The sequence below is a fragment of the Erithacus rubecula genome (assembly GCF_903797595.1).
Source record: "Erithacus rubecula genome assembly, chromosome: 5".
Taxonomy (NCBI): Eukaryota; Metazoa; Chordata; class Aves; order Passeriformes; family Muscicapidae; genus Erithacus; species Erithacus rubecula.
The window spans coordinates 59227899-59255661 of record NC_136687.1 but is presented as its reverse complement, the minus strand read 5'-3'; the positions used below and the strand labels follow the sequence as shown (position 1 = coordinate 59255661).

Genomic DNA, 27763 nt, shown 5'->3' with positions numbered 1-27763 from the left:
CTTCAGAATTAGAAAAATACATCTAAAATTCAAATATAACGGAAATGCCAATAATTGCTCCCTCTGTTTTTTTCCCTTAAGCAGACTATCGCTCAAGAAAACGCTCTTCGAAATTGGAAAGAGCCCCTGCTACAATGATGAACGCCGACATGGACGGTATAAATTCTTAATGTTCTTGTTCTTCATTCTTATTCTGTTTAGTGTAATTTCTATAACTGTTAACAGAGGTTGCACTAAAACTCTCATGGTTTATTGCAGCTGTTGAGGCTGAGAATCAGGTGGAATTAGAAGAGAAAACACGGCTTATTAATCAAGTTTTGGAACTGCAGCACACACTTGAAGGTTAGCAGCTTGACACATCACATTTTTTACAAGTGCACAGTAATTAGAAGAGAACCTGTTTGCTCTGCCCTTAGTCACAGTGTCCAGAAGTATGTCACTTAAAGCGGCTGAAGGTACCAAACTAAGGTCTTGGAAATAGTTTTTTTTCTTCCTCTTTATGCAAGATTACGTTTGCTTGACCTTGGTAATACACAGCAAGTAGAATGGGTGATAAAGCTAATATATCTACACATCTGAGGCTGCTCATCACTGAAATCTTTGTTTCCAAGTAATCTGGTTTATGATAGATTAATTCAAAAATTCAGGAAAGCAATAAATTTACGGACTAGCAGTAAGTTTAACAAGTTGGTTAAAATACTGTACTACTAAATAACATAGAAAAAATGGCCTTTAGGTAAAACAGGTCTTGTAACATAATACCCTATGGTGATGTTTTCTGGATTAAAGCTGTGACTATTCTAATGTAGGACATAGAACATACTCATTACTGTATGCAATAGTGTCTAATATTTTTCTTACAATTATCACCTTCGCAGATCTCTCAGCACGAGTAGATGCTGTAAAGGAAGAAAACTTGAAACTGAAATCAGAAAACCAAGTTCTTGGACAGTATATAGAAAATCTGATGTCAGCATCTAGTGTTTTCCAAACAACTGACACAAAAAGCAAAAGGAAGTAAGGGTTGACTCACAGATTATGTCATTGTATTGCTGCTGTTTTTTTGTTTTAACTGGCATAGGCTACATAAGCTAAAATACTTTTAGTTTGTGGCTTACTGGATTCTCCAAGATTACAAACTTTGGTAATAAACAGAATTAAGAGCATTACCATGAACAGGAGACAGAAGTTTGTGTATTAAGATTAAGCAATGTGCAAATGTAGTGTAGATAATTACAAACTTTTGTATTTGTTTTGAAAATGACCGTATCTTGTTAAAAAAAGCAGATTAGTTTGCCAGGTTAAACAAAGGTCTGTTGGCACTTTGAGGTCTTAGGGTAGATTTATTGACTAGCCAAGTAATAGTTAAAATATTGTGTTGAAACCCTATTTGATAAAAATATTCAGAGTTTATTGCATCACTTGTTTTCACCTGGGATGTGTTTACTGTGTAGTACTGTTCATAGCTCTGCAAAACAAAACAAAAACCTATAAACCAGTTAAGCATTTCTGTGAAGTAGGAACAGTATGACATTGTTTGCAGGGCTTGCATACAGAAAAAGGCCTCTGATTTTTTTGGTAAGGGAGGGTGAGAGGAGGAACAAGGGTAAGCAACTGAATCAGGGAAATACCAAACTGATGCAGTATCAGATGTAATATGTACACTTGAAGCCATTGCTGCTTTCCCATTTCCCTGAAGAATGACCAGGCACATCATCACAATTTATGACCTTCCTGAAGTTCTCCTGTTGTGTGATGAAAAGTTAAGCAAAAACCTGAGTGATAAACTTCCCATAAAGAGGTCAGCAATGCTCCTCATGCTCATGAACAATCTGCAGTGAGGAACTGAGAACAAGTCTTTGCTTCCCACCTTTTACTTTCTTCCTGAAGTGCCAAACTTGTCTTTGCTTCGGGCCTCAGAGAAGCTTTTTCCTGCCTCACAGCCTAAGCTTGTGAAGTGTTTCTTGAAGCACTGCATAAAAACATCTAAAGCAGAAGGATGTAATGGAACAAAGGTGGATTTTGGCTCTCAAAGCTGCTGCTCTGAGCAGTGCTTGGTGTCAAGGCACTGTTTTTTCCTGGCTTGGATGTCAGGTTTTACAGAGGAGCTCAGCCCAGATTGTGGGTCTGAACACTTCCCACAGAGGCAGCATGTCCAGCATAATCAGTATTAAGGGAGAGCAGAAGCTGAAACACAAGCATGTGAATTTTAGCAGTACTTAGTTGCATCTGTTTCATCTTTCCCTAGAGCAGCACTGCAGACTTATTTATGGACATTAGCAAGGACGGAGTTCTCGCTTCAGTAATGAAGCCATTTTACTTGACCTTTTAAAAGGAAACCACTAGTCCAAGGATCTCTCTCAAGCATGGTGTGAATGAGTCAGTGTAATAGAGTAATAAATCCCTCTCAAACCCCAAGTTTCTTAGCAGCTGGGTACTGCTGTGTCTCAAGTCTAAGTTGACATTGTGAGGTTCCTCCCTCCCAAAGGTGAGGTTTCCCATTTCTCCCCATTTAAAATGGTTACAATGCTCACTGGAATCAAGAAGCACTAATAGTGCAGTCTTGAGAGCTGTTTAAAAGTCTGGGTCAAGAAACCCAGTGATGAAAAATGGATGATACCATTTGTGTCATGGGGTTCTTGTCAACATCTAAAATTAATTTTAATCTTCTGTGGACTACTTTCTGGCATTTCTGGAACTCTAAATTAACCCAAGAATTGCTAGCAGATAGAGTAGATCACATGGCTAGTCCACAGTCTGAGCATTAAAGGAAGAACAATCCCAGCAAGCACTTGACTTCTAAAGACTGCACTGCATTACAGCCCTTGTAGCTCTAAAGCCATGTCACTGCTGTCTCATCTGCACTGTAGATCACCTGGTAACACAGCATGCGCTTGTTAGACTTCAGCAATTCCCAAGATAAGGTAATTTTAAAATCTTGGTTTTGTATTGTAGATTGGATAGTGGTATTTTATCCATCAGTGTGTATACAGCAGTTATTTCATCTCCATGCCATTTTACTTCCCACTGCTGTGGCCTTTATTTAACTTATGAATATTTTAATGATGATGTATTTCTGACTTTACACCAAATAAAAATTTTTCATTTGTCTCAATTAGCTTGGTTTAACGTTTGTAAATCCTAAAACTTCTCATAACTATGTAGTCAAAAGGTGAAAAAAGCAGTAGGGTTAGTAATCATCTTAATGGTTTTGATGTAGCTGAACTGGCTGAAAAACTAGATGTAATTGGGATTAAACCTGGGTTAATGAATCTAGTTTTAATGAAGCTTCAGTTCCTAGCTCACTATTTTCAGCCATCAATCTTATATTTCTGTCTAGTTTTCTGTTCTTGCTAAAGTAAAAAGATAAAGGGCTGGTACTCTGTCCACTGTTGTAAGAAAGCTAAAACTTGCACTTCTCCATGTGGGAGACCATTAAGCCAAGTTTAAAATATTACTTTTTCCTACATTTTTAGTGAGCTTTACATTTGACAGAAATCAGAATTATTACTTCATTGTGCCTTCCTGAATGTAGATGCCAACTGAAGAGTAGCTTCAGCTGTAACTAAATAAAAGGGCCTCAGTACTACTTGGCCTTCCCTGCATATAAAAAGTGTTCAGTCTGGGATCTGGCATGCTCAGTAAAAGCTCTTTTGACCAAGCTACAACACAGTCACAGGGAGTGCAGGCTGTGGAAGTCCTGCTAATTAGGGAGTTCCAAGCATGACATGCTGCAACTAAAAATCACTATTTTGTTAATTTTAAAGCTCTTTCAAGCAACCATGATAGCAAGATGAAGTATATTTCCTGAAATACCTGTTCTGATAAAAATGCACAGTGCACAGGAAGTGTGGGTAAAATCTCACTGTTGCATTGTATCAATGAACAAGGGGTTTCCTTTTTGCCTGGCTTTCTACTCTAGAGCATCAAATCCTCAACATCTCTGATTTCTCCCCTCTAATTACCAGCATAAATCTATCTAGATCCAAGTTAAGTTGATGAGCAGAAGGATGTATGCTATCTCTAGGTTCTAGGTGATCAAAGCTGATGGGGCATCAATCAACACTTTATGGGTTTAAGTTCAAAACCCTAAGGGAAGATGAGCATCCCCCATATGTGATGAACCCCTGGAGTAACTAAGTCACATCAAAGAAACTATTGTAACTAGAATAACTATCACATATTAGAAAAAAAAACCCTTCCAAACCCCTAAGCAAACAAACCAGGACATTCAAATGCTGTAACAATTCCAAAGAGCTTCTATCAGACTCAGGCACAATTCATTTAAAAGGTGAATTTAAAAGGACATTCTCCCTAACAGCTGACAGTAACTGTTGACAGCAGGACACTACACTGGTAACAGCTCCTATCTATGGCTGAGGAGTAATCTGGAGTCTTCACTTCTTACCTTTTGCATGGAGACTTGCAGTTAACTTAAAAAAGACACAAAAAGCCCCAAATTAAACAAAAACCTAGAGGCATTTCCATCTAATTCACACCAAGTAGAAGTCAAATATAATTAACTTTTGAACACTTCAAGCACTTGAGGACACTGGCTTCCTCATTAGGGTTAAGCATTCATTTCTTAGAGAGACTTCCATGGAATCTGCTGTGAAAATTTCTTTTTAAAGCAGACAAATTTTATGACAGGCACAAGAAAATCTGTTAGATTCCTTATGAATTAATGTATTTCTACTTGGTTTGTAATGTATGACTACTTTTGCTGGCACTTACACATCCTACTACTGCCGAGCAGCAAAAGGTTTCTGGTGACTGAAATTTTATTGTTTAATATACAGCTGAACTTCAACGAAACAAAGTTTCTTTACAATAAGCAGTTTATTTAAACTATGATAATGCCCAAGTTACTCACATTGTAAAAAACTTAATCCATCAAAAATTCTTATCTATATTAATAAATTTCATATTAAGCAAGAATTAATAAATATTTTTAGGTGACAATATACACTTATTCTATAAACAGGTTATACCACTCTGGTTTGGAACATGAGAACTATAAAAGTTTGAAAAAAATCATCTGTATATGACTTCTGCAGATTTGATACCTGCATTCAAGAGTAAAACAAGTCACATCAATTACCACTTGTATTCTATTTCAAAATATGTCCTGAAAATAAATTACTGTAACCAATGCCTAAAGTGAACAGGTAAAACCACCCATGTAACAAGATCAACTAAAATAAATAATTTACAATAAAAATTGTTGCTAGCACAAATTCATCATACAAAAACAATTATTGCATTTAGCTCTGCACAGAAAAAAATACCTTTTCTCATAGCAATGTGAACTGCTATAGATGCTACATCTATACTACCATCTTCTTTAAGCTGGAAACTGTAAACAGCTTATTTTGTGCTAGAGCTACAAAAGTATTATAATGCATTCATTTAAAAAAATATTTAGAGTAAGTTTATCTCCAACTAATACTAGTTTCTAAGAAACTTCAAATCTTAAGAATCTTCACCTAGAAATCAGTTGGTCAACTTGTAATTTTCCCTTTTATTTTGAATCTGAAATATCAGCTAACTGTTCACAGATAGCATTTCTCCTTATAAAAAGGGAACCTAGGAAGTTTGGGATGGTTAAAGAGGTCAGAGAATTAAAACAGGAGGTTAAATATCAATGAGCCCCCCCTTTTCCTGTCAAAGCTCAGGGATTTGCCAGGCCCACTGGAGTGGCACACCAAAAGTTACTGTCACTGTCTCTAGACCTGCAAACACCAGCTGGACATGGCTCAGTCCTTTCGTACTCTTCTTTTGCGCACTGATTTCAGCGGATGATCTCCCATCCCTTCATCTGCTTCCTTTTTCTGGAAAAAAAAATAAATTCAGCATTAACATTTTACACCTATTTTAATTACTGAGACTGGCATGTTACATTATTACTCTTCCTGAATTCCCCATCACTTTATCACTAAACGCAGCACTTTAGTGATAAGCCATTTTTTTTCCCCACACTACTAATCTAATGATTAATAAAGTGGGTAGAAAAATTTCCATTTCTAGATTCAGAAGCAAGAGAATAGCATGCTTAAATTGATGTCAGAAATTTGCTTTTGCCCATGTCTTTGCTGGTTTAAAAGCAGTGACTTTTAAATTAATTTAATTTAGCGACTTCCTTAAAGCGCACCTTTCACTAATTTTATTTCCACTTCTGAAGTAAGAAGCATTTAAAACATTTTAACTGTTTCCCTTGGAGAGTTACAAATAGTAACTGTCCTTAAATCAGATGTGGTGTTCCCAGTTTAAAAGCAATGGTCTTGTGGAGCCCAGGAAAAGCCTTTGCAGTGTGAAATCCATTCTCAGGCCATGCAGAGATTCCTGTTTTCCTGCATCACCTAATGGCAGGCACCTCCTTTGGAAGGAACAGCTGCCAGAACTGGCCTAGCCTGAGGGAGGACATGGGGAAACACAATGTATTCCAGACACCTCACAACAGAAACACCTACATGCTGAAAACACTCAGAGAAAAGCAAGCCATGGCCTCTCTGTGACACTGTCAGGCCACACTCAGAGCTTGCTACTGCTTTCACAATGAGCCACGTGAATCTTAGCAGGGCTCAGTAGATACTGCATTCCTGGGTAAATGTACAAGGAAAATAAAACTTCTTACAGGAGCAAGAGAAAGTACAGAATAAGGGGTAATTAACAAAGATTTTTAGTGCTGAAACAACACAAACTCATGCAAGGTATAGCAAGAGTTTTACATGAAAAAGAGTTACATTACATTAAACAACTCCCTTAACCTGGAAAGTGACTCATTTAGGGAGTGACAAGCACAAGATGATCAATGGGTGGAGCTAAAGCGTTTCAGGCACTACCAGTTTCTAAATGAAGGAATAATGAGCAGTTGACAAACAAGAAAAGCACAAATTCCATTCTATAATGATTTTTGTGAAGATAATTTTGAAGAGTATCTGGCTGACTGGATTCATCTGCACAAGAAAAATGAAACTGCAGATGCTGTATTCAAAACCAGTATTGTCATTTTTGCTTAAAACCTTATTTTGGAATAAAAAAACCCCAATATGTAATTGAAAAATTTTAGGTTTTTCTAAGTCTCAGGAGAAGGCTATTCAGTTAGAAACTCATGTTTTATTAATTAAGAAGCACAATGAAAACTGACCAAACTGCTGCAGCATCCAAGTTTTCAAGACTTGCAATTAATTTAATAATCTGTTAAAAACAATACTCCTGTAAAAACATTTCTTGTTTAGGGCGCTGCCTGATCATTTCTATACTATCCCTTGATTTATGCAGAGCATTTGAGGTGTCAGACTCAAAGGAAAGCATATTTCTACTTCAGGATCTGTTCTATGGCTCAACAGAAGAAAAACACTTGTAAGTAACTTGGCTTGGAAGTATGATGTCAGAGAGTGGCAAGGAGGAAGCAGGGAAAAATGCAAACTTACCTCATCTTCTGAATCAGATTTATTTGACCTATCACCTTGACTTGCATCTGGAACTTCGTTTTCTTCTTCATCTGGAACTTCATTTTCTTCATCATCATCATCATCATAAATATCTTCATCACCTTCACCTTCAACTTCTGCAGAAGTTAATTTTATTTTGTAAACAGAACTATATTACAAGTACACTATATCCAGACATATTATAAGGAAAAAGCCAGTTTCAGCTCTAGAATGAACTGCTTGTTTAGAATAACCCATAAAAACATCTATGTGCTACAGAGAGTAGAATTCTCATGAATTAGTAGAAAGTGATAACTGCCAGATTTAATAAACATTTTTAACAGCTCCAACTTTGCCACTTTTCATAATAGCCCATGCTGTCTTCAGACTTGTTACAGACTTTATTTACTTTATTTTAAAACTAGCTATTGTGTTGGACAGTTTTGAGAGCAGAGTCCAAAACAGGACAACTCAGGCATCCCAAATCTGACTGAAGTCTGATTCAGGTGGAGAAGTACAATAATGCAGTTAACAGTCATCCAGCATGGGAGATACCTACATCCTAAGGATACTCCCTTTTTCAGCAGGGAATTCTGATACACTGTTTTGATTGTAAGCAGCTCCTTACTTCCACCCTTGTTGTGCATTTTTGCTATGCAGAAACTGCTCAGAAAAGCACTGTACTACCCTTAGCTCACTCAAAGTATGTCCAGCTTGCACTTCTACTGCACTACAGTACCCTGTACAATACTTTCTATCGAGAGTAACCAAGAAATCTGAAATATGACAGAAAGGATATTCATCAGCATTTTGCAGCTTAACAGTCTGCCAGTGGCCTATTTAAAAATAGCACAGAAGTAGTGCTCAATTCTGTCTTTGTCAGGTCACACATCTCATAAGCATTACTTAGGTGTGAAAAAATAGGAGAAAAACATTATCAAAAATGTGTATCCACACCAAATTCTTACTGTTGCACCTGAGTTAAACTGAAAAAAAAAAGCATCCATGCAAATTTAGAATTTAGTCACATATCAGACAAGACTCTGCTGATTCTCAGTGATGAAAATCTAGAAGTACCTAATATGTTACAATATTTGAAACTTCTGTAGAAGTACCAAGAACTCTGGCTGCAGTACAGCTACAAATTGAGCCAAACAGAGCTTCACTCATTGTTACAAAGTAAGAAGTTAGTTTTGTTATCTGTCAATATACTTGATTCATGTCTACTATGTCTCTACTGTCAAAAGGAGAAATAAGACCAAATAATGAAGATGATGATGTAGTCAAAGATCTCTGTCCTAAAAATAAGCCCTCAATAGAAGAGCTTAGCAGAAATTCACAAAACCTTTGGTCATAGATTGGAAATTATAAGTTATGCAAATCCAGCTCCTCCCAAAATCATGAATTTCAATAGAGGGGAAAAAACCTCAAAGAGAAAGTACTTCAGACATCAGAAGCTATATAACCCAGAACTGGAAAACTATTCTATTTAAAATTATTATTTTAAATTTAAGCACTAGTTCATATAAATAAATGTAGAACTTCACAAATAAGGTTCAGACTGTGCCCCTGAAATTCCATTTTGTGGCAACATTCTTTTACTTCCTGCAATATCTTTCTAAAGGTCAAGGAAAGCAATGAGACAAAACAGACAAATAGAGAATTAAAATTAACATAAATTAACATAGAACAAAATAAAACAGTAAATCCCATGGACAATGCCCTCCAAGAAGTACTCTGCCAGCAACTCATTGTCTTTAACACACTCATTGGTATTAAAGAAATTGCCAAGTGTTTCTAAAATTTGCTGTTGTGCTGCACTTTCTTTTTCAAGTTCCATGATACAATGTGGATTTCAAGTTACTCAGTATTCCACAGCTCAAATCCCATTCCCTTCAAAAAAACTAAAGGAAGAGGTAATGACTAGGAAGGAACCATAAAAATCATAAGGAGACCAAGACACTAGTAGAAAATATTTATGACATATATATTTATGACTCAAATATATTATGACAGGTTTATGGTATCTGTATACCACAGGGAGGAATCTCAGAGGAAACTGACGGAACCAGGCATCCACCAGCTTGAAATTCTACCATCAACAAGGAAGCAGAGGGAAGAAAACAGATAGGAGAGACCCACTGCAAGTCCTGGCCCAAACTGCTTCCTTTTCCCAGTACCTGAAACAGGAGCCTCCCTTCCCATCTTCACTGTATTATCCTTTATAAACTCTCTTTTTGTCTCCTTCATTTCTCTTCTCTCTGTAGCAAAAAGAATCAGGAAAAGGAGGCAGAAGACAAATTCTCTAATGCTTACAGATAAAAAGAGGCAAAAGAGCAATAGAAAAAAAATGGAAGATTTCAACCTGCAAGTGCAGAAGGTGGCAGAAAGCTAAGGGAAGCTAAGCAATTCTTCTTAAAGCAAGAAACCATGAAGCCATATGACAGCAAAGTGTAATCCTTCCCTCTGAAGCCTAGAAATTATTTGAAAACCCTGGAATAGGCATACAAAAGCTAGCTAGGTTAGTTTTACTCTGTGTACTGTTTAGTAACTAAAAGCAAAGGTCTAAAATAGAACCTACCTTTGTAACACCATGAACAGCTGTTCCAAGTACAATTTAAGAAAGCTGTAGGAGCTGAACAATGTTCCTCTGCAATTGCCCGGGCCTTATTTCTAACATTGAAACACACATTTTAATGTATTATTCATTAAGTGATGTGTTGTAATTAAATAAATTAACTGACTGACTTAACAGAAGAATATTGGAATTGAGGAATGGCAGCCTTGCAACAGCAGCACATTAAGTACAAACTAAGTATGATCTGCATCAAAACTGGGTAAAATAAAACAGAGTCTGTGATTCAGGAGAAAAAGGTAGGGTATGATCAAAAGGAAAATGTAGGAAGATACAACACTGAAATCATGTATTTACAACTTAAGCTAAAGTAAAGAATATTTGTAGCATAACCAGAATAATCAAGTGCCTTGGTAAGGCTTTGAAGTAGCAAGGCAGATGGACTCAGTTTGGTGTGGCAAGCACTGTGCCAAATATGTACTCAGTTCTGTACTGGCTTGGGAACTGCTGATGCTGAGTCAACTTTTAAGTGATACAGACACAAGCCATCAACACTCATGGAACATGGTGCAAAGACAGACAAAACCCATCAAGTTTCAGTCAGTAACAAAGTGATGTCAGTACCAAGACAAAAACCCCACAAAACATTCATGTCTTCTATGCCTCTAATTATCCATGCCAATCCCTTGTCACTTTCTTTGTTCTCACCAAGGAAGAGTGAAATTAGAGGCAGAATCTTGCAGAGTTCTGAAGCTAAAAATTTTCTCATCAAAATAATGCATTGTAAGTTAGGTGCTTTGGTTTTTATTCATTATATAGACACAGGGAAATGCTAATAGCACCTCAAAGCTATAGCTGAGTAGTACCCTGTAATCTTTGATACAATAACATGGGATGATTTTATCCTTGGATGCTGAAGTACAGCTCAACCTGAGTCATTAATTTCTTCCCTGGGCAGTAGAACACACCTCTGAAGGCATGGAATAGGTTGCTAAAAAGCAAAATAAAAGAAGCTGCATATTTCAGTTACTGTATTTTCAAGTTTTAACAAGAATAGCTCAAATCAGTGACCAACAGAATAGCATTAACTCTCCCAGAGAGGTGTAAGTAGATTTACTTAGAGACTTTAAAACTATTCCAGACACATTTTAAAGAACAGTGACTTTAACTGCTTCAGGTACTTATATCTGAATAATTAAAATGTGTTTAACATATGAAATATTTAGAAGGGATAATGTATGTATTACTGTCTACAAACATAAAAAATAAGTATTGGAAGCATGTTGATTTCTTGAAAGTCAAGAAAAGCCTTACTTTCTGCTTATATTTATCAGAGCTGTTAGCTATGAGATGCCACTCACTGGAAGTTATGGAAGAGGAACAAAGGCTCAGGGCAAGGCACATTTCACATAGTCTGAGGCAACAGGTTGTAAATATTGGCAATGCAATCCATGAACTAATTCTATTCATGTCTTTAACCAAACTGCAAGCTGACACACTCTTACTCATCTTACCATCTTCATCAGGATCTTCATTTTCTTTTTCTTCTTCTAGTTCATCATCTTCAAACTCTTCTGCCTCTTCTTTTAGTTCTCCCTTTGTAATTTGCTTAGATACATCAGGCTTTTTGAAGTCAATACATTCATCTGATTTCTACAAGAAATTAAAAATCTATTTATATTTCAATTCCAATTAAGAATTAAACAGACACAGTAAGCTAAATAATACCAATGGCATATTAAAAGCCCATATCATTGTACAGATGCTCAAGAGTTTCCAAATAAAGTATTAAGAATAAAACCAAATAAAAATATAGTAAATGTCACTAACCTTTCCTGGCCAGCAGAACAACACAGTTAGACCAACAGGGAGAGCTAAAGTCAAGATGTAAAGAACCCAGAGCCATGGATGTTCTTCTGCAGCAGTCACCAATTGACTGAACATACCAGGCTGTATTTTAAAAAAATTAAAAAATTAGAAGAATTGCATTTATATTCCTCTCAACACTTAAATAAGACTTACACAGTAGTCAGTACCATCTCTGTAAGAGGTACATCAGGAGCTAAGGAAGTCTAAGGCACGGTGGAACGAGGGGACTCAAAGGATTATTTTTGCCATTGTGAGTATAGATATGGATACAGGTTCAGACATAAACCCAAACATTCTGGAAAGAGCAAGGCTGTGAGAATAGTTAGTTTTCCTGCTGGCATGGACAGATGTGCTGCTGCTACTTGCTCACTCAAACAAACAGCAGCTGTAAGGAATTGGCCACATTTGCCACCAATCCACAACTGTAGCCTGCTGTTGCTATTTGATTAAAGAGAACAGAGCACTGTTAAACAGCAACAGGAGTGCAGGCAGCCACTAGAGGGGCCCATGATCCCATATGGCAGGGCAGATCCATCCCACAGCACAGGGAAGGAGAGAGGAAGGCTGTCAAAGGGCAGAACACAAACAAAACATGGATGCACACATAGAAACAGAACAGATGCAGATCTATAAACATACATGCAATGTTTTCAGAGCTGCATAACACACACCTAAGCAGCCAAAGGCCTAAAATTATTAAACAGAAACAAACACTGGACTATTCATTCCTCATGGGAGGGAAGCATCAAAAGAATATACATCATGGATATAGCCACAAGGGAAAATAGGGGGTGAGGGGTAGGAGGGGAAGTCTTTGAGTGTAAATAACTCAGCCTTCATTCTTTCACTTGCTGTCAGGTACTGAATTTCTAATATCAATGCAAACAGCAAAAGGCTTCACAGGAAGTCAATTTCTTATTAGATGTTTAAGTAAAATGCAGCACCCTTTTAACATCAAGAAAATATTCATCTGGGAAAGCCAAAAAGCCAGACAGAAAACCAACTATCAGAATTACTCAGCAAAATTATGAATTGCAGACAAATGCAGACTCTGTCAGCATTGACAGAATATTCTTCCAACACCAGAGCTTCCTCACTATTTTCTACTATCAAGAACATAGTAAAGTTTATACCTCATTAGCACTTGCTACCAATTTCTTCAAGCCCCAGCTATCTGCTGCCCAGCGATCTGCTACTTCTTTTTCTGAACATATGATGAAGTTATCAAAGTAGATATCAGACGTCATAGACCAGAGTTCTAAACCAACAGCACTGACAGTGGTCATCTTGAATGGGTGAAGATCTTCAAAATAGTCTGGGTTTGGTATTTTCCGAGGGTTCCAGATTCCCTGTCCATGGAAACAAATGTAATCACAGGAACTGTAGCTCATCAGAACAGCAAATTGTGAATGAGATTTCAAAATAATAAGAACTTTTATTTAAAAAGACAAGCTGTAGAGTTTAATCTATCTAAAACAGAACTGGAAATAGCCTGTAGGATTTGGCAAATGGGTCTCCATAAGTATTTTTTTTTCTTTACTGAGTAATAACTCAGTACTAACTGACTCTTACCAGAAGTGTTAGAGAAAATTTTAGGGAAGGAAAATTCAGCTGTATGATGCCTGTGCAAATTAGAGCCAAATTTTGTTTGCAAATCTGCTTAGAATCTCACCCTCAGAGAAAGCAGATTCAAGTACTTCCCAGCCATAACTAATACAAAGTAACTGTCTCTAATATCCACCTGATCAACTCTTATATTTGGAAAGGAGAAGGGGAATTTAATTATCCAAAATTGATGATTCCTCTAAAATTGAACTAGTAAGGCAATATGCTGACTGAAAGATTTCATTTGTTAATATTAAAAAAAACTAATTAAAAAAACTCACATTTAAAATCCTAATGCAATGCAGAATATGATTCTGAAGACCATACTATAATAAATGGTACCAATGAAAATTGTACAAAAGGCAACTTTAAACACATTAAGTTTATTAATACAGGAAGCATTACTGTTTCCCAGTATAATTCAAGGTAAAAAAAAGGAAATTAAAAGAAAAAAAATCTCAAATTAGTGAGGGTATTCAAATTCATTATAAAATATAAATATACTGCAAAAAAGCCTAAGTAAATGCACTACTTTAACTTGCTTGCTCTGTTGAACTCTGTATCTTTAGCAATGACCAACTACTTGGCTATTACCTGATAGTTAGGATTATCTATCATAGGTGCTCTCCATTTTCCTTTGTACTTTGGGTTATTCTTCATGGGACGCACCCACTCTCCACAACCAGGTGCAGTCTCACATTTTGCATTAGGGATCTGAGGGGCTTCCCACTCCCCATCCATTTCTTCATCCCTAGAAAGAAAAAAAAAATTACTAACAACTGCTTTAAAATCAGCCAGGTATCAAACACTGGCAGTCTGGAGTTAGGGTCCATGTATATTGCTGTAACCACCTCAGAACTCTGACCAGCTCACAGAATTTTACCCACCAGTAAATTATTAAAGCCACATGTTCATAAATACCATAGCAGGGCTGACTTCAATTACATTCCTGCCTCTGCAGACAGCTTGAAAGACTTCTACCCATGGAATGCTGAGTGATCCCTTTGAGACTTACATTAGGATTTCAAAGTTACCAACTTAAACTGTAGCAAATTCTTTCAAAGGGGACCTTCATATTCTGGTTTTATGTATGTATCTTCAGAAAACAAAAGGCAAGGAGAAGTTCATGTTTTTACAGAAGCAGTCCCACACACCAACAAATATTTGGCCATACCTTACATATTCCAATTTACTGCCCCAAAAGACAATGAGATTTGGACTGACTTCCACAACTAAAGAGAAGAGTCTTATCTACAAAATACATTAACAATCTGCACTTACCAGTCCTTTGGTTTTTTTGCATTAGGGTCTGGAACATACTGTGGTTCATCATCAAGCCACCCCTCAGGTTTAACAGCATCAAGATCTTCTATTTTGGCAGGTTCATCTTCATCCCTTCAATTACAGACATATTAGAAAACACAGCAGCCTGACTTTGGATCAATGTTCTATTCAGAGAACTACAACTGGCATGGAAGGGATGAATTTCCAAAACACAACTGAATTAGACTCATTGATCATGAGCATTACAAATATAATTATCTGCTTATAAATATCTGGAGCATATTTACATTGTTTTATAGTACTATTTAGTCCAGAAATTGCTGGTAACAAGTGGCAGGTGTCAGTCAGGTCTTCCCACTGAGGTTTTCCCTACTCTTCCTGAGTTGCCATCAGAACAGTAGTTCACAGAAAAGAAATTAATTGCAAATTAAAACTATACAGTAGAAAAAACTTCTTATTCACGTGTAGCAACCTTAGTTACTACTTGAACCATGCAGGGAATAAAATCAGCAAATAACAATTTTCTTTGTATCCTTAGAACATGACCAAATCCTTATACCCACCTCAATTATGTTTTCAAATTTCAGTGCTTTTAGTGAAATGTATTCCAATTGACATTAGCAAATCCCAAAATAAAACCAGTCAAATCTTTCAAATAAATAACTTGTATGTAAAAGACATTGTAGAAATGAAAATGTTTTCATTACCAGTCATCTGGTTTGACAGCATTTGGATCAGGTATTTTTGGTCTCTCATCCCAATCATCAGGTTTCTTATCAGTAGGATCCTCTATTTCTTTGGGAGGATTTACTGGAGGAATCATATTCTCAAGAAGACTTCCTTTACTGACAACTGTTTGGTCGATTAATATCTCAAATGTATTATCTGGTTTTAGCACTAAATGAAGAAATTAGAGAGTCATTTAATTTTATAGATATATTCACTCAAATAAGCACAGACTTAGTCAAATAACAGCAAACAGGATCTTCTCTAGCAGAGGAGACACTCTTCACTCAGGCACTGGGTCTGGACACAAAGCATTACCCTTGAAGGGATGTATGACCAGCATCAGGCCCCCAAAGATGAACCTTGGAAAAAACTCAATTGCTGAAACACATCCAAACATATTTCAAGAGACCTACCAACTTGGCCAAAATTCTGTGTTTTTACTTCAAAAGTACAGACAGTGAAAAAAGAATCTCTGTCCTAAAAGGCATCTCTGCTATTAAATTACAATCTCACACTTGAAAGCATGGCAACACAAGAACTGTACCAGTAGCATAGTGGAAGGATCAAAGCAGCATTTTCTGTGAGGTTCTAACCTCTAACAGCCATTTCCCTCAAATGCCACACTGCAAATGCTTAAACACTTGAAGAGAATATCCTGGATGTTAGCAAGTGTGAGTAACTGAGAAGGTCACAGAACTGAGCAGTGTCAGACTCCATATCCAGATCTATTTCTAATAAGCACTCATAAATGTGCTCACTGGCTAAACAGCAGATCCAACTGTCCATTTAACAGAACGAAGATTACTAAGTAAAAGCAATAATTACTGTTTCACTTTTATGACAGTTCACTATTATGACAGTTTTCTAAAGACAGGTTAAGAAAACTAAAGTAACAGTCTTGTAACAGTTTGATAATATCTAATGATGGCCTTCCAGCCTGAAATTTTCAACATTAAAATTATTCATTATTAAAATATCCATAAATGCAAAAATGAAGCCCCCATATCACCTTTAGACAAAATACAAAGAGCTAATGAATGCACTGGCATCACACAGCTCTATGGAGTCTGCTTGAGCAATTATAACAGAATAAATGCAACCCAAGTTTAAGTACCTTGATTCATAATTTCTAGTAAACAATCCAAATACAGGAATGCATGCATTTTCCCATTACATAGCACTTGAACATGCATTCTGTTATTATTATTTAGTGAAAGTTCATAAGTACAGTCAGTTTGGCTGGATTTGCAGCATGCCACAGATTAGTCCATTCTCTGACTGCTATTCTTCCTCAGAAGTTAGAAAAAAGGAGCAAAAATTAACCTAAACTTTCATTTCTCTTTACAGCTCCCTGGTACAAGGAGAGTTATCACATGAATTAAAAGCAGCCCATACTCAGTCACTTCAGAGTCTGTGCTGACATATCTGCTCATGCACACTGCTTCAGATGCAGGTGCTGGTGAGAACTCTTAACACGTGGGAAAGAGTGGTGTGTGGCATGCTACAGATTTAACTGAATTCCTCTGAATTCTGACACCTTCCTAGAATATTGGGCAGTTGTACATTTTAATATCTTTCCCAGTAAAAGTAGTTTTATCATAATAATTACTGAGGGCATCTATTAGTAAAGGCTAGTCAGGGCTGATATGTTTTTTCCTGTAATTGAATATTAAGCAGTAACATCTGAAAGCTGCTTTTATGTCCTGCAGTTAAGCCCAGTCATTAAACCATTTAACCCAAATCATTAAGCAGCCACCACTCTGAATTAACAGCCTATTACCAACAAAGACTCAATTGCAAAGCTTCAGCAGACAAAGCCAAAGTTTTAATCTCCTTTCCAATTTAAGAATTGGAATTTGACTTTTAAAAATGAAACAATACCAAGAGTATATAGATGTGTCTTCTTGTCCAAGTAGAATTTTTTTAGGTCTACATCAGGACGTTCTGCATGTTTTTCATCATATTCTCCAGTTTTAGGATTCCTATGTCTGAAGATAAAGTGCAGTTTGTAATCTTCTCCACATTTATCTGGTCCAAACATAATAGTGTAAGGTGTTTTGTCAAAAAAGTATTCCTGTAGAAGCAAGAAAGCTGAGCATGTGATATACTGGACATTTTATGATGTCACTTTTGGTACTTTTTCTTGGCATAGAGCATAGCTATCTATTTCTAAAAGGTAAATGAAAAGTGGTAGGGTAAATCATGAAAGGAACTCAACAGTCCTCTGGAGTTGCTGGGTGCTCTCTGTTCTCAGGGAATGGACTAACTCTCAGTCTCCTCAAGGCAGATGAATACATTTATATGTTTAGACTTTATCCTTATGTTAAGTAGCAATGCCTGTCACAAATCAAAACACCCAAGTATCTCTCTCTCCCTCTACAAACATTACACTGAAAGGTGGAAGGAACTATGTTCTTCATAACAATTTTATTTTCCAAAGAACATAAACCCCAGGATCTTAATATCCAGTATTTTATCAGCACTTTTTTCTCTCCACATTAAGTAACAATAACAAACAACCCTGAAAATATCAGACATAGTTATTCTCCTTTAGAGCATGTTGCATTACTGAGTTATGTCAGTATTTTTTAACTATTCATATTTTCTGTATTGGAATACAAAATAACACACATGTGCTATTCAGTAAAAAAACTTTCACAAGTTAGGAGTTAAGATTCTATGGCTTCTATTAATACAGAAAGTCATGCTAAACATACACAAGTCCTCTGTCCTAGACATCAGACACCACCAACAGAGAACCAAGCTGCTCCTGAAATGAACAACTGACAGCAAATATTAAGCAAGAGAACATACCAGATTCAAGCCATTGCCACTGGAGAGGAGTTTAATATATGCGCCACCACAGTCAATGCCTTTCTGAAAATTCACTTCGTATCTGGGCAAAGAGAAAGTGACAGAAACATTCCAACTATCAGAAAATTACAAACCAACTGCTAATCTGCAGTTCTAATTACAAATATATTGACACTGTGTATTACTACCTACTACTGTCAAAACACTTCTATGCAAGCAAAATGTTTTAACTCACTAACAAACATCAAGTAAAAAATCTAAAGGATTACTTACTGAACAATCAAAGGTTTATCATCAAAAACAAATTCTTTTGTTAGCATTGCTGATATTGCATGATACTTTGCCACTGATTTTAACACTAATCCTTTGTCTCCAGGCACTGCATTCTCTTTCAGCTCTTCTACTTCCCATCTTCCTAAAACACACACACACAAAGGCTTTGAAAAAATGCAGTCTGAAGTAAAGAAATCACAGTTGAAATCAGCTTGTTGAAAGCAAAGAGTTAGCAACCAATAAAGACTAGTTGGCAAAGCAGGAAGGAATGATGGCATCTGAGGTCAAAGATGGTATTCCTTGTTCTCAAATTTACAAAAACCTGTAAGTAAATTTTAATACTGTAGATTTGTATCTTTTAGGTTGTGGTATCCTACAATGGCTAGAGGAACAAAACATTTTTCCAGATTTTAGATTTACTTTTACCATCATCACACAAAAATATTAGTCACAAAGCACTGTGTAAAGCTAAAGACCTGCATCACTGCTTATTTTCTGCTTACACAGAATTAGAATCTCTGGAGTCAAATCTAATCACAGGATAGATGAAGTTCCCTCCTCCTCCCCAAACTCTTTCCAAGAAATATCAGATTTGGTCCAAAGCAAGCCTACATCTTTGAAAATAGAAGATTTTATATTTATACATTCTCCCAGTTTGGGATAAATACAGTTGATAAATACAATATCCAAAGAACAAAATTTATTCTAAAAGGGCAGATACATTTTCTCAAAGATTAACAAGACAAGATTCACTGGGGCCTTTTTTCCAGGAAAGAACACAGCACAAAACCCCCAACTTTTACAATCCTCTGTAATCTTGAAGAATACATGTGCCAATGTAAAAAGGAAGAAAACATCAGTTCTTCAGCATGCCAATTTAGAGAGGATTCATAAATTGCTTTCATAAAGTGATTTACTTTTATTCAGCTGAAATGTGATTAGTCAAAGTTGTTAAGGAATGGCAGATATGCAAGTCAGTAACAAATTCCTAGTTTCTTCTAGCCTAATAGACAGGAAAGAGGAAAATTCAACCCTCTTCAGCAGAGTTCCTTTCTGGAAACTAAGGCAAAACAAGAAGACTGGAAAAAAGAATTGGAAACTAGTTCAAAAATGTGTCTTAACCACAGACTTTATTAAATGTTAAATTTCTGACTTTAAGCAAATATGACTGTTCTGACATTAAAGACAATTTTTTATCTAACATGAAGACAAGTAATCAGAGAGACCTCATTTCTTATAAGCATCTCATTTGTGTGGCTATCTCCTATGCAACTTCTTAATTTTGAAAATTATTTTTGGTAACCACTACATTTAGAATCATTAGCTCCACTCTGTTCTGCAAGTTATGCTTGCTTACCACTTTCTATGGACATAATTAATTTCATTTGACATAAAAGCAGTAGCAAATACTTCTCTGTTGCAGTAGAAACTTTTTCTCTTCTCCCCACTCCCTCTTGAATTAAATAAACTCAGGTTGCAAAGTTACTGCTGCAGATCATGCATCTGCCAAAATTTTAAGCAGCCAATTCTAGACTAGGAAATCACAAGTGCAAACTGCAATGATTAAACCATCAGTACAATGTTTTCATTATTGCTTTCCAAATTTGTTTTTGGCTACCACAAGACTAAACTGTACAAGAACCACTGAAGAGCCCTACATTCAAATACAGGCAATCTGAAAAACTACTAAAAAAAAAAATCATGCAGCTTTAACTCTCTTGTTTCAGAGGCTATACCAAGAGACCAATCTATGTGTCAGTAGTAGGACAGATGGAGTAAAATGGAACACAGTGCCTAAGAAAACTCTTTAACAACTGCAATTGAAATGGTAAATCTCTCACATGATTTCAGAGAAGACAGTTCTAAAGAAACAACACTCATAAACAAACAGTATTAAGTATTCAGATGCCAAAGGGTATTCTGGTATCATCCATGGTAACACACTGTTGGAATGACAAAAAGGTTATCTTCCCACTAAGGAACCCAATGAGCAACATTTCACATCTCAAGTTTCACAATAACAGTCATTATACAAACTAACATTTCTGACCTATGCCACTTAGATATTCAAAGTTCTGTGTTATTTCTCAAAAAGCAACAGAAAAATCACAAACTACATAGTGGAGATGATAAACATTGTAACTGCTTACCATCATATTTAGCAATGTTATCATCTGTATCTTCTTTCAGAGTTACAGACAACACCCACCTAAAACAAAATTTGTACTGGTCAGTCATCTATCTATGCAAAGCTGTATTATTTAACAAATAAAGGAAAAACAACTTTTGCTTCTAGGCTGTGAATCTGCAATACTGATTTTCAGTCAGTATTGTGGAACTGCGTGTGGTTCAAAGAAAATGCAAAGAAAAATTAAAGGAGAGTAGTCTAATAAAGCATTTCAAAATATTTCCTAAAAATTTAAATGAATAGAGAATTATAATCCTAAAGTAATTACATTCCAAATAATACTGAATAAACTTCAGTATTATATACAAGTTCAGTTTGGCAGAATGTAATACGCATATAATGTTAAAAAATTCAATAGGATAAGAAAAAAAAGAAATCAGCCAAAGGAATCTTAACTTTATCTGACAGTAGCAGTACACATGCATAGCAGAAGATAAAAGGGAATGGTAAGTGACAAATGCAAGATTCCAAGTGTAGTGCTCACAGGAGATCCAACAGGGCAAACACACTCCTGATGCCCTCGACTCTATGAGCAAGGCAAACCTGGCTATCTCATTAAGGTTACCAAAGATATGCACAGTCTCCACACAGTGCTCATTGGGAAAGGAAAAAATAGAAAAGAGTAATCCACTCTCATCTGGACATACAGTGGTTCTATCTGGAGCCATGCACAGGAATATCTTAAGCCAACAGTGCTGCTGAACTCTTCATTGTATCACAAGAATACATTCTAGTAATTTATTCTGAAAAGAACTTCTTTCATTCATTCTGAACTATCCTCTGCATGGAGTGATTCAGGGATGAATACTTCATCTTTTCTGCTTGAATTGCAGTCACATTTGTCCACTGTTAACAGAGATGCTGGAAAAGCTTCACAGTATAAATAGCAAACTAGATCCTTGCCTACCAGGAGAGAGACCAGTGAGGATATAAAACATCTCTACAAGTCATGTGAAAGATTTACAAGGTCCATTCTCAAAAAAGCTACTCTATTCTTACCTAGCCAATTTATATGTATTCATTTCCACACTTTAGGGAAGAAAGGCAGCGTGCTGCTTACTTTCTCATAAATCTTTCTTCCATAGTCCTTTAGTCTTATGCAAATTATGCATAGCTAGACCAAAACAATCCCAAACACTGTAGCTAAAACTTTGAACATAAGATCAATAGGAAGACAAACTAATCTTTGAACAGATCTCAAAAAAGCTAGAAACTTGGATAAGCTATATGATTCAAGTACCCCCATTAAATCTTTTAATCCCTTAAAGTTTTCAGCAGTTTGTTTGCTTAGTTTTTTAACAACCATTATCACCTCTTCTATTTAATAATTTTTCTGTCACCACAGGTGCTGCTTTTGCACTTAACATTTAGAATTGAAACATTCCTAGGATCATGTGAAAAAGTTTCCTACTCAAATGTAATAGCACTTCACCTCTGAGCTAGTTAAATCCAACTGGCTAAATCTTTGTATTACTTTTCTTAATGTCCACAAATCCGAAGTTTATTAAAAGCTTCCTTAAAACACACACACGTTACAAAAGTAATGTATCTGAAATGTTAAGTGTCCACCTTAACATAATGGTGTATTTGGAACAAGCACTAACAGCCTTCCCAATTCTAATCCCCATAAATATAATTTTTATAAAGATAGTATTAGAAAAATGAACACAAAATAAGTCCTGCCACTGTAAGTTAAACTGCTGAAAGTAGAAGTTTATCATTTTAAGGCATAAACTTACCTAGACAATCCTTCATCAAAGGTTTCTGTAAAATACACTTCCCCAGTTGGCTGTGGAGTCTGGTACACAACCTAAGAGATATGTACAGAAACACATCCCAACAACAATTACAATTTTTCATTTAAAATGCACTCTCATATCTCCAGAAGTAATCTACCCAGGCAGACCAACAGATTTTGTTCATTAGAAATATCTAGCAGCATAAAACCTTCTCCCCCACCCACATTTCAATAGCTTGTGTGCATTCCTCCAACAGTGAGCAATTTCACATCTGTGAATTTTAAAAGTTGCTTCCTCTCTTCAAAGCTCATAACTAAAGCTTTGTTACATCTTATGTGAATCAAAACTCAAAAAATTTTTCTGAACTTGTAACAAGTCTGCTTCCTTCTTGTTTCTTTCTTTATGTTTTCCATTCTTCAGTTTTCCCATCTATTGCCAATATCTATTTTGAAGAATAGCATACAGATTTTTGGTAATAAAGACAGTGTCAAAAGGCAGCTGTGACTGATGAAGTCAAGAAACTGGACTAAAGTCAAAGTCTTGGTGAGACCAAGGTGCTTTCCATTTACTTCTTTAGAAGTGGCATGTTAGGATTTGCAACAAGAAAAAGAAGAAAAACCTTTTTTAATGACTATGAACCACATGAGATTTTACATCTTGCCCTGTATGTCAGATATAGCAAGTGAAAAGCTTAGACTGCTGTATCTGAGACCCACTCAGTTGTCAAATGCAGATTAACTTGTTCCAGTTACAACTATACATCTTGTATCATATATTGTATGCAGCTTGAACTAAAAACTTCTGCAATCTCACCTCTATAGAAGATTTATCTGTGTCAGCATCAGCTTCTTGGGACTGCTTGTTAAAATTCTCCACTTCAACATCTGCATCCAGATTTTCTTCATTTTCCATTCCTGCAGTCACTGAGCTCATTATCAGGACACCCAAGCACAGCCAGTCCCACTGGAAGTGCATCTTGGTTATCTGAAGAATTCAAAGTTTTAGATTTTACATATCATTTCAAGGATATTATCAACACCATTTCAATTTTACCCCAAACTTTATCTAAAAGAGGAAAAAAAACCCAATTAAAATAATGAGAAATAATCATCAGAAAGTGTTGTCACTATAAAATTATTTTAACTTGCATTCTTAATTTCTTTTTATTACCGAGCCCTGACTCAGACTCTCTTTTCCCTCCTGTTTTCCCTGTGGAAGTGACTGTAGCCTGTTCCTTTACCTTCCCAAATCTAGCAAGAATCTGACTGCTTTTCTAAGAGCTAGCAACACTGCTTTTATTTTTCTTATATGTAAACAATCTGAACAAGTAATTAAATTGAATCAGTTTCTATAATGCAGCAATAAGTACCATCCCTTTCATTAGGAAAAATAAAACCATAGATTTAAATGCATTATTATCCACTGCCAGGACTGCATTTGTATTTGCCCCTATTTCCAATGACTACATTTAGATGACTGCAGAGTGTATATTGGCTCCAGCTGTAAGTGCCAAAAGAAAGTACAAGATGTTTTAGAAAGTATTTTCTGTTTCAAAATTACTGTCTAGTCATTTTCAAGTTTAAGTTAGGTAGAGCAAGCATTTAAGCTTAAATGCAAATACCTTCATAATTTCAGAGAAACCTGAAAATCTTTAATCTGTGTAAGTATGAATGTTAACTGCCCCAGCCTGTCAATCTAATCTGCTGTGAAAAAGATTGTTGCCCAGTATTTTTTCTACACATACAAATCCAATTTTATGTTAAGAGTATCCAGTGTCAAAAATTCCCATGCAAGTTTCATCAAAGATCTTGCAAAAAATGTGGTTTTTTCTAAAATTATTTTTGTCTGAATTTGGAAACAGAAGGAAGCCAGGTTCTAGACACCTCTGCACATGTATCAATCACTTGGTTCTTACTAATTTCTTTTTATTTATTTTGCTATTGTAAGACATTTTCAAGCCTTGCATTACCTGTAGCCACTACTAGTTATACTAAATGCTCTGGTGCTCAGGTGCCTCTTGCACCTGAGGAAGCAGCCACCCTCAGAGTTACATCAGCACTCCTTGGAGATTAAACTGTTTACCACTACAACTCTAAATATCACAGCAATTATAGGAGCTATCTTATATTGAAAGTTTGAGTTTCTTTCTTCCTGGTTTTATCAAATTTGGTAAGCAATTCAAACATTGTAACTGCACAAACAATTATTTCATCATTCATTTTTTACACCTGAGAGTTTTATCAAGGAACACATATAGAGATCAAACAGTATCAGTTTCATTTCTTTTAAAATCTATTATTTTAATATTAACTACATTGATTATATTTAGAGCAAAAACACAGCATTATCATAAAGAAGTGTTTCACACACTAGCATTATATCAATACTAGGAAATAATCAAAAGCCTCTTTTTTTGGGACTAACACCTATTTTCCACAAAACTACATTAATCATATTACCATTCTTTTTTTCTCCCCCACTACCATCTACAATCCCTACCATTTTCTGTGAGACTTTGCAACCTTCCTTGAAAATGGTGAGTCTGTGGTTCCCTCTTTTTTCAGGTGATACATTTCAATAGCTACCTGCAAATTTTACTAGTGTTTTGTCTTTGACTTTTTGCAAAATTTTTAGTTAAAACTAGAGATATTGTTAATTCATAGGCCTCCTTAGCAGTTCTAGGACTTAATCTTGCCCTGAAAATTTAAAGTAATTGAGTTTATCACAGGTGCACATATAATATTATGGTGTATTTTTTTTTTTTTACACATCATTAAAACCTACTGAACTTTCCTAATTAACACATGAACACCTATGAGAAACTTTTCTTACTATATTTACTAGCAGTCTTATCAATGTATCTCACTTCAGACCTGTAACTTTAAACATACATTCTGCATAGCTTGGTCATTTTTTACCATGGGTAATCACAGCAGAGCTACACATCATTTAAGCTATCAGAACTATTGCAAAGCATTCTCTGGGGACTAGCAACAGTGCTGCAACAACAGCAGAATATTGCACCTAAAGTAATAAGCTGCTTTTTCTGAGACACAGAGTAGTATTTATAAAAGACAACAGCATAAGCTGAAAGCATATTCTGACTGGATATTAGAATATTTTTCCCCATGAGGACAGGTGAGCAGTGGTACAGGTTGCCTAGTCTCAGTCCTTGGGGTTTTCCAAAACAGTCCAGGCTTGCAGCAGGCCAGGAGACACCTCCTGGTGCCTCTTCCCACCTGAGTGATTTGATTTTGGCTTGCAGGGTGGAAATGTGGCAATCTTTGTACCTCTACATCATGGTCTCTTGCATACTGTATACATGTCATTAAGTCAGTGGGATCATTATTCCATTTGCTGCAGAACTAAGTAAAGGGTCAGATTATTTTAGATTACTTTTTCTTTTTTTTTACTTTGAAAACGGTCATGCCTTTTCCATGTAACTCTCAGAGTTCTGGATTCTCAAGCACAAAGGGAATAAGACAGCTATTCTCATTCCAAAGCTCCTGCATCCAGTATCAACATGGGTTTTTCATAGGGCCAAATATCAATTCCATCCAGGGCCATGAAAAAAGGTGGATTTTTTCACACACCCCTTCTCCATCCATCACCATGAGCTGCTTTATTCCTCCTTCATTCTGCTACACTGGCATCAACCTCACATAAGACAACATCCAGATACATCCAGATGCAACTGCTCCATGAACAAGCATGCAACAATTCTTATGCAACTTGAAATCTTTCCTTTCTTGGGTGTGAAAACCGTACTCTCTCCCCTTACCTGAGATGCCAAGGCGCTGGAATGGATGCCGAATGTGAAACTCTGCAGTTATTCCAGCCGCAATGCCGCACTCCTGCAGGTGCCTCGGGATATTTTGCTGCTACAGCGAGCTCGACTAAAAACCTTCAAGAAGACCTTATTTTCCAATTTAAAAAATAAATAAAAATAGACGTTTGGGTCAAACGAGGTGTTCCGTCAGCACCCAACACCAACCCGCTTTTTGGGATGCCTGGAAGGGAGAACGAGCGCCACCCGCGAGGCCTCGGCTAAGGAGGGCCCGAGCTCCCGAACCCGCTCCCGAACCCGGTCCCGCTCGGTTTCCCCACCCAACCCCAGCACCCGCCGCCCGTCCGTGAGGCGAGCGGGGCGGCCCCGCCGCCTGTCCTCGCCACACGGCACCCACACGCACCTCCCGCGGGGCTGGGCGCCCGCTTCTCCCGGCCTGGTTACCAAGCACCGCGACGCCGCTCCTCCCACGGCGGGCGTTCAGCGGTGCTGGCGGCGCTGCGCGGCCCGCGGCGGGCGGGTACCGGCGGTGGTTACCGGCGGCGGTCCCGGCGCTGCCCGGCCCGCGGCGGGCGGTTACCGGCGGTGGTTACCGGCGGCGGTCCCCGGCGCTGCCCGGCCCGCGGCGGGCGGTTACCGGCGGTGGTTACCGGCGGCGGTCCCGGCGCTGCCCGGCCCGCGGCGGGCGGTTACCGGCGGCGGGAGCCGGAGCCGGGCCCGGCCGCTCGTCCCGGCGCATCCCCGGCCGCGCACGCGCGCAGCGCCCCCGCCGCTCCCGGCGCTGCGGGAGCAGGTGCCGCAGCTCGTGCCGCGCCGCGCCGGCCAATCAGCGCGCAGCGCGCGCGGCCCGGCCCCGCCCACTCGCGGGGAACAGAGCGTGTGTGGGGGCGAGAGATGGGCAGCGAGCTCCGCCAATCGCAGGGGCCCGCTGTGAGGTCACAGCCAATGGCAGCTCGGCCCGCGGCGGCCGGCCCGCCCTGCGCGGGCGCCTCAGCCAATCGCCGGGCGCCCCTCGGCATTGGCGCCATCGGGGGCTTTGCTGGTATGGCCGGCGGGACGCGGCCCAGCTCCCTGCCCCGCTCGTCTGCAGGCGGAACTTCCCAAACTGGAACCTCCAGCTAACGAAACCCTTCGCTCCAACTGGACACTCATTCTGACGCTTACCCTGCCGCGAAATCAAAACGCTTTAAATAAATTACTAAAGCCGAGTTAACGCCTGCCTTTTGCACTGAACACAAATGTTGGCGTGCCCCTTTCAAAAGGCCCTAAAAAATTTAAGACGAGAATGGTGGCACATCAGAGAAATGAGTAACTGTGCTCCAGTGAAAAACAAAATTGTTTGAATAAAATCTTAATATTGAACTGTTGAAAGTCGTATGTTTCTTAACTAATTTTAATTAATTGTAAGTAATGTCTGCTTAGAGCCAGAACTAGTTTTGTTCACAGATTCTTACTGTTAGTGTCATC

General features: G+C 37.6%; 2 protein-coding genes across 9 annotated transcripts; one reads left to right on the top strand and one right to left on the bottom strand.

The window, feature by feature from the left end:
* SCOC (short coiled-coil protein) lies at positions 1-18221 on the top strand. Of its 4 annotated transcripts, XM_079306316.1 has the most exons (5): positions 1-156; positions 259-342; positions 879-1017; positions 7282-7362; positions 12736-12757. In XM_079306316.1, exons 1-5 carry the CDS (start codon positions 135-137, stop codon positions 12740-12742), a joined length of 333 nt encoding a protein of 110 aa, XP_079162442.1. In that variant the 5' UTR covers positions 1-134; the 3' UTR covers positions 12743-12757. The 4 variants fall into 4 exon arrangements, with proteins under 4 accessions (XP_079162442.1, XP_079162444.1, XP_079162443.1 ...); XM_079306318.1 differs by lacking the exons at positions 7282-7362; positions 12736-12757 and adding an exon at positions 18194-18221 and having other exon boundaries at positions 8-156; XM_079306317.1 differs by lacking the exons at positions 7282-7362; positions 12736-12757 and adding an exon at positions 2251-3115 and having other exon boundaries at positions 8-156.
* On the bottom strand, positions 4821-27047 carry CLGN (calmegin). 5 transcript variants are annotated; one of them, XM_079306293.1, is made up of 17 exons: positions 26934-27047; positions 26700-26850; positions 23323-23493; positions 22510-22580; positions 20733-20791; positions 18583-18724; positions 18310-18391; positions 17377-17569; positions 15474-15663; positions 14764-14877; positions 14077-14233; positions 13011-13226; positions 11839-11958; positions 11523-11661; positions 9615-9694; positions 7434-7565; positions 4821-5831 (listed from the first exon to the last, which is right to left on the bottom strand). In XM_079306293.1, the coding sequence occupies exons 3-17, from the start codon at positions 23482-23484 to the stop codon at positions 5757-5759; spliced, it is 1932 nt and encodes a 643-aa protein (XP_079162419.1). In that variant the 5' UTR covers positions 23485-23493; positions 26700-26850; positions 26934-27047; the 3' UTR covers positions 4821-5756. The 5 variants fall into 5 exon arrangements, 4 of the variants coding, with proteins under 4 accessions (XP_079162419.1, XP_079162418.1, XP_079162417.1 ...); XM_079306292.1 differs by lacking the exon at positions 26934-27047 and adding an exon at positions 26291-26425 and having other exon boundaries at positions 26694-26872; XM_079306291.1 differs by lacking the exon at positions 26934-27047 and adding an exon at positions 26291-26425 and having other exon boundaries at positions 26700-26872.
* Positions 27048-27763: the final 716 nt, after the last annotated feature.